This window comes from Diaphorina citri, unplaced genomic scaffold, assembly GCF_000475195.1.
Source record: "Diaphorina citri unplaced genomic scaffold, Diaci psyllid genome assembly version 1.1 scaffold1112, whole genome shotgun sequence".
Taxonomy (NCBI): domain Eukaryota; kingdom Metazoa; phylum Arthropoda; class Insecta; order Hemiptera; family Psyllidae; genus Diaphorina; species Diaphorina citri.
The window spans coordinates 19,979-26,769 of NW_007378541.1; the positions used below are offsets into that span (position 1 = coordinate 19,979).

The window sequence follows — 6,791 nt, forward strand, 5'->3', positions numbered from 1 at the left end:
CATTCATTACCATCATACCAGCCGTTCACAACCTTTATAGACTATGCCCTATCCACACGGCTGATGGTAATGAATTGTATCCTTCGTTTATGTTTTAGACAGGCCTTTTACAGGACTTCACAGACCCTCACATACTAGTCAGACGCGCGACGAAATGTGCCAGACTTGTCTGGATCCTAGGTCCACCCTTAACTTGGGCCTGTATCGCAAATGTTCCGTGTGCAGGCATCCGCATAGGAAGCAGAATACAGGATTTGTCGGAAATGTCTGAAGTGTTGGAAGTGTATGATCAGTCTGCGCGCTGCTTTAGGCGGAAAAAGCTTGAGACCGCGGTTTGTCAGACGGTGTAAGCGAGAGTGGCTGGTTTAATACGTACCCATGTATCCTAACTCATGGCTATAGCAAAATGTGAGTTACTTACCCCAGGGAAATTCAGACTAAAAGGAAAGATAACGATGGGGATTGCTCGGAGCAAATATTTGGCATACTTGGCTGAATTTCCTGCCATGGGAGCGCCTTCTGCTCCAATCTGGAACAAATGACAATTGATTGTTATATTCATGATTGTAATACTCTACACTCTACTAATAAGACTATAATAATTATGTACTTTATCAGAGACATTGTGAGGTTTCATACATCAATTATTAGAGGAAAGATAACGATGGGGATTGCTCGGAGCAAATATTTGGCATACTTGGCTGAATTTCCTGCCATGGGAGCGCCTTCTGCTCCAATCTTGAACAAATGACAATTGATTGTTATAACAATGAATAATGAATATATTTATTATTGTAATACTCTACACTCTACTAATAAGACTATAATAATTATGTATTTTATCAGAGACATTGTGAGGTTTCATACATCAATTATTAGGAATGTATATGATAACTGTATCTACTTCAGTCACATTTGATTGTCAGTACAGTATTGCTGACTGCAGGTTTTGCCTTACAGAATCATCAGTGCTGTTCTTTTTTTTTTCTTCAAGATGGGGTAGCAATTAAACAACTGGATGGGCATGCCCAATGCCTATCCCGTAATATGCCTCTCATCACTTGGGCAAGAAGAGACACAATATACTTCCCATTTACGAGTAGGTAGTGTAGGTGCTGGGTTAACACGAGAACATCGGAAAGTAACCTTAAACAGGTTATACAATCGAACAACTCATACTTTTTTTTTGTCAATGACGGTAGTCTAAATAAAGTATGTACATTATGTATAATGATTGTTTGGTTTACCTCGAGTGTTACAAATAGTGTAGCGCTAGTCAGTAGTGGTAGCAGATAGAACTGATCGGGTAGTGTAAGGTCAGTAAACCACCACAGTCCTTGAGTCTTCATAGATTCCACTGGAACATTGGCCATTCCCCGTAGACCCATGAAGAAACTAATAAACACAGGGGCTTGCATGATGGGAACCAATATGTTCTTGATAGGATTGACATCATTCTTCTTCATGTGCAGCATGAGCTCTTGACCAGCCCTGGCCGCTATAATAGGAGACATAGAGATGAGTGGAAAGAAAAAGCATGAGGATAATATACTCACTCACTCACTCACTCACTCTAAATCCAAGATTAAAACGTTAGTTGCATAGGTTCAGGAAATCATTTTCTATGAACTTACATTAAATGTAATAATGTTTTCTCAACTTTTTATTATTATTATTATTATTTTTGATTGTACTGAGCCATCACAAGGACTCAGGATTTTTCTTTCAAAACAGAATAAAATGAACACATTGAAAACTGCCAACTGAACTGGCTAGGCGTTAGGTTTATCCTACCTACCTACCTATTTAGTGTACCACAGTCAAACACTGGTCTTCTTCTTCCTCTTTGGTTTTGGCCTCTTACCCACGTAACTCTCATCTCTCCTCTCCACATGTCCAAACCATCTCAGCCTACATTTTCTTTCCTAGTGGCCCTACATTCACTATCTCTCTGATTCTCTTGTTTCTAATGCTATCCTTCCTCAAACACTAGTCTAAATCCAGAATAACATTTCTTAGCTAGTACCTTACCTTCAAAGTTATCACCCATCTGTCTTGCCTCGGTCATCTTCTGTTGAATCCGATTCATCTCGGGCAATGTGTTATGCATTTTGATAGCATTCTTCTGTGACATGATAGTAATGGGGAACATGCACAGTCGAACAAACACAGTGGCTGAAACATAAATTGGAACAAACCATTTTCAAAGCTGATTGATATATTTGGAGGGACACAGGTTCACATCACAGAATTTATTTACTTGTGTCTCTTGTCTGAGAAACAATTAAAATGCATTTATCAAACTGCTCTGCTTACAGAGTTGCCATAATTATGATGATATGACACAGTATAAAATTAATCAGTTTACATTTTTGTTCTTTTCCTTTTAGGTAGGTATGTTTTTTTTTTTTTTTTTTGATGGATAGATGGTCTTTTTAATTAAGGAGTACAAATTTACAAATAGAACATTTTTAATACTGATTTTGTTTTAATATTACTTTATTTAGTTTAACACTAACACTGTATAAAGGATGGATGATGTTATGGATTCAATCAAACACCTGTCACTAAACCCGTAATAAATTGCGTAATGCCTACCAAGCATCATATCGAGCACCTCATACGTTTTGCAGCATATTCAAAACACTGCTGTACCATACCCGATGGTGGTCCCATCCACCGAGGACCCAGGACTTTCTATAGGAGGCTTTTGGCAAGTTCTGTAATATAACACGGACAGACATAGACAGACATATTAATATTGGTGTTCAATACCAACATATTTTGATCAACTCCGTATTGAGTAAAATATTTTTCTGGAGAGTGTGATAGAGAGGAGGTGTTTTTAATGAACATATAAAGCAAGATACCAGCATGACTTCTATTCCATAGTTAAGGGCAATGTAATTTTTTTTTCTTTTTAACCAAGTCGCACTATTACCAAAAGGATTATATTACCTATATAAAAAAATTAAATACCTAAGGTTGTGGTTATTGTACCAGGATTGGGAAGGCAAGGTGGTAACTTGATGCATTTGATTTTTCAGTTACCCTCATATACAAATGTAGAAACATATGTCTCACACTAGTCCAAGCTCATCTCAACCCGGTCATAAACAACCTAATGATTATAATGTTGATGATTAACTACTTTACCTGAATTAGTTCTGCAATCTTGGACATAGGAGCTTCCGGGATACTTGTGGGTGTGACTGTCTCAACTATTTCTGGAGAACCAATGTTTGATTTATCCATTGGAGGTACGGCACTTGTTTCTGATAACTTTTCGATATTTTTAGAATACAACTGTGTAACTTGTTCATCTTGACTTTCCACTGAGTCGACATGTTTCGTACTAAGAAATCTAGCAGCACTGATACTTGCACATGAGGTTTGAAGTTTATGTCTTGACAGACATGATGCAAGCACTTGTGTTTGGTGTGATTTGATGTGGTGATATTGACAACGGGATTCAAACTGGAATTACAAAAACATTTGATCAAGTAAATTTACTTAAGTGTTAATTTAACCTTTGAGAATATTCTGATCATAACAGGCTATGACCAACCATGCCTAATTTTATTACTGAAAGGACTCTTTGCATGAAGAAGTGGAGCAGTAGAAACTATACTACCTACTGTTAATCAATTGCTGCATGAGGAATTAGAGGTACCTACAACACTCAATGTAAAATCCTTTCAAGAACAACTCCTTGTTGCTGCTATAAGGTGATTGGAAGCCAGGTTACCTATGATTAGGGTTTCCAGACGTCCGGGTTTTCCCGGACATGTCCGCATGATACACCGCCTGCATCTGGTCGTCCTGTACGGAATCGCCGCCCTCCAGTACGATATGGAGATTATGTCATGTACTAGATCTTATGCGACATGTGTGGTTTCATATTAGGAGGGGAGATTGTTGTATCCATGACAACCAATTCAATACTTCAATCGATACTGTTAGATTTTCCCAGTCCAGTCTGTCCAGTTTTTCAAATTGCATTTTTCGACTCAATATAAAATGTTCTCTTTCTCACATAGCTTTTCCCTGTCAAACCCTTACACTCGTCTTGTCATTTCAATACACACACATTTAATTCATAAAAGTTGGCGACGAAGGTGAAAAAGTTTTATAATATTCTTCAATTCAATCAAGATTTCAAGTTTTTCAAGTTTTATTCAACCATTCAACCATGGACGCAGATCAATTCCAGCAGTTTCTCGCTACGATGACACAGCTTATACAGACGATGAAGCCTCAACATACTCAGGAAAGTACCCAATCAAATCTAGTACCTTTTGAAAACTACATATCTGAAAATGAGAAATTTTCTAGCTATTTAGAACGCTTTTCGAATTACTGTGCCATGAAAAACATAACTTCTAATGAGAAGAAAGCACAGCTCTTGTGTGTATCAATAGGCTCCTTACATTATAACAACCTGGTAGCCTTATTGGGTCAAGCGGTTATGTACCAGGTTGGGGAAGGCAAGGTTGGTAAACTTGCCTTGTTTTTCAGTTACCACTCCCATTCCAAACTGTAGAAACAATATCTTTAGTCCAATCTCATCTCAACCCGGTACATTCTGCTCTGTAGAATTTACAGCAGTTGCTTGGTGCTCCGTGGCCAAAAAAAGTTTGAGAACCACTGACCTAATGGATTATAATGTTCAGGATTACTTTACCTGAATTAGTTCTGCAATCTTGGACATAGGAGCTTCCGGGATACTAGTGGGTGTGACTGTCTCAACTATTTCTGGAGACCCAATGTTTGATTTATCCATTGGAGGTACGGCACTTGTTTCTGATAACTTATCAATATTTTTAGAATACAACTGTGTAACTTGTTCATCTTGACTTTCCACTGAGTCAACATGTTTCGTACTAAGAAATCTAGCAGCACTGATACTTGCACATGAGGTTTGAAGTTTATGTCTTGACAGACATGATGCAAGCACTTGTGTTTGGTGTGATTTGATGTGGTGATATTGACAACGGGATTCAAACTGGAATTACAAAAACATTTGATCAAGTGTTAATTTAACCTTTGTGAATATTCTGGTCATAACAGGCTATGACCAACCATGCCTAATTTTATTACTGAAAGGACTCTTTGCATGAAGAAGTGGAGCAGTAGAAACTATACTACTGTTAATCAATTGCTGCATGAGGAATTAGAGGTACCTACATCACTCAATGTAAAATCCTTTCAAGAACAACTCCTTGTTGCTGCTATAAGGTGATTGGAAGCCAGGTACCTATGATCTGTGCGTTCAGGGGACTTTTCCAAGCTACATTATCAATCAAAAAGACTGAATTTCACATTGGATCAGGTACAGTAGAATTGATAGTCTTTACATTTTCAGCAGTGAAATAGGCACCAACTTACCTTGACTGTAAAAGATAGCTGAGGGCTTTTCAGAACATGTCTACTGCTGGAATACAGACACCGTAGTGAAATCATTGTGAATTAAATCCAATCTTGTCTTCTTGTTGGTTCTTTTAATCTTTTTTATTCGTTTTCTACAAAAATCTCACGTCTTTCATCCCTCTGCAGCCCTGAGTGAAATAATCAAATAATTTGAAATTTCCCGGGCTCCGCGGGCTCGAGTCTGGACGGTGAATTTTCAATAGTTCTGTTTCCACTCGCTAGAGCGCAGTTGTGGGTAACTCAATCTTGGGTTGTGTATTGCATACTTAAAAGTTTTCCGGCGGGGCAAGTTTGCTCCACGCACAGATTTAGAAAATAAAAGCCAGCCTAGTTAGCTACCGTGTAAGCGCTAGGCCGTGAGTTCGATTCCCGCCCGGGGCGGATCTTATCTTGAAAGTATAAGGTTCGTTCTGGGAACGGCTGGCTTTCTCCTATCCTGTCTTCCTTCTCTCTTCTCTTTCGGGAACGATAAGACCTTAGAAGTTATAGTTAGTTCCCTCTATCAAAACTCTTTAAAAAAAAAGAAAAACAAAACAAAGATTTTGAAAATACCCAAGTTGTTGTATTTTCGGGTTCAATTCTCGCCATAGTCAAACTTTATTCTATGCAGGTGCCTGTTTATAATAAAAACGACCTAGAATACCTAGATGACTAAAAAATAGAAAATAGGTAATTTGAAATGAATAGGTAGGTAGGTAATTACATATTTATTCTGAATATGTAGGTTGTAAATCTCCTCTTCACTCCACATGTGGTGTAGACCTTTGGCAACCACGCGTATCGGCCGAGTCTGCTTGTTCTCGTACGTGTAGTACGAGAACAAGCAGACAAGCAGAGGCGGCATCATAAGTCAAAGAAATGAGCGATGATGATGATTGAGTAAACGAAAGACTTGTAATACTGTGATACAAACAAAGTTGCTCTTTGCTTCACCACAATGATTCGTGATTTGATTTGATTTCTAGTTCCAATACCAATCTGCTTGATTGGGTTTGATACTTCGGAGTTTCTCAACAAAGTTTGGTGTTCTTTTGGAAGGGTAGTCGCCTGAAAAAAGAACAGAGATATATACCTACCTAGAAATCAAGTCCTCTAATACCTACCTAAGTAGGTATTAAGAAGTCCTCTAATACCTACCTCAGGTGTCTGTTCGGGCCTCCTTATCCCTCTATGGGGCCTCCACCCACCCTCACCTAGCCTGGAGTGGTTACCTACTCATGGGAGGGAGTTAAGCAAACGAATCTAGCTTAGGATAGGTACGTAGGTAGTGGTCAAGACGTGGCGGTCAAGACGCTCGCCTGGTAAACAGGAGGGCGTGGGTTCGATCCCAGCCGAGGTATGGAATTTTATCCTCAATTATT

General features: G+C 38.7%; 2 protein-coding genes across 2 annotated transcripts in view; both read right to left on the bottom strand.

Annotated features, from left to right (window-relative positions):
• The window catches only part of LOC103514265 (mitochondrial inner membrane protein OXA1L-like), a 6,810-nt gene extending 4,623 nt beyond the window's left edge, over positions 1 to 2,187 (bottom strand). The window contains exons 1-3 of the mRNA XM_026827292.1: positions 2,032 to 2,187; positions 1,248 to 1,498; positions 422 to 529 (exon numbers count right to left, since the gene is read on the bottom strand). Coding sequence (XP_026683093.1) covers positions 422 to 529; positions 1,248 to 1,498; positions 2,032 to 2,152 — 480 coding nt within the window. The 5' untranslated portion in view covers positions 2,153 to 2,187. The remainder of the gene's footprint in view (positions 1 to 421; positions 530 to 1,247; positions 1,499 to 2,031) is intronic.
• A 2,488-nt stretch (positions 2,188 to 4,675) lies between these two features.
• LOC113469519 lies at positions 4,676 to 5,568 on the bottom strand. The gene is made up of 2 exons (XM_026827295.1): positions 5,389 to 5,568; positions 4,676 to 5,005 (listed from the first exon to the last, which is right to left on the bottom strand). Exons 1-2 carry the CDS (start codon positions 5,461 to 5,463, stop codon positions 4,676 to 4,678), a joined length of 405 nt encoding a protein of 134 aa, XP_026683096.1. The 5' UTR covers positions 5,464 to 5,568.
• Positions 5,569 to 6,791: the final 1,223 nt, after the last annotated feature.

What these genes read in the sequence shown, in the direction of transcription:
- LOC113469519 (XM_026827295.1), bottom strand. Translation starts at nt 5,463, where the DNA reads ATGATTTCACTACGGTGTCTGTATTCCAGCAGTAGACATGTTCTGAAA. An exon ending in AGCTATCTTTTACAGTCAAG is followed by an intron (nt 5,006 to 5,388) that starts GTAAGTTGGTGC and finishes TTGTAATTCCAG; the next exon opens with TTTGAATCCCGTTGTCAATA.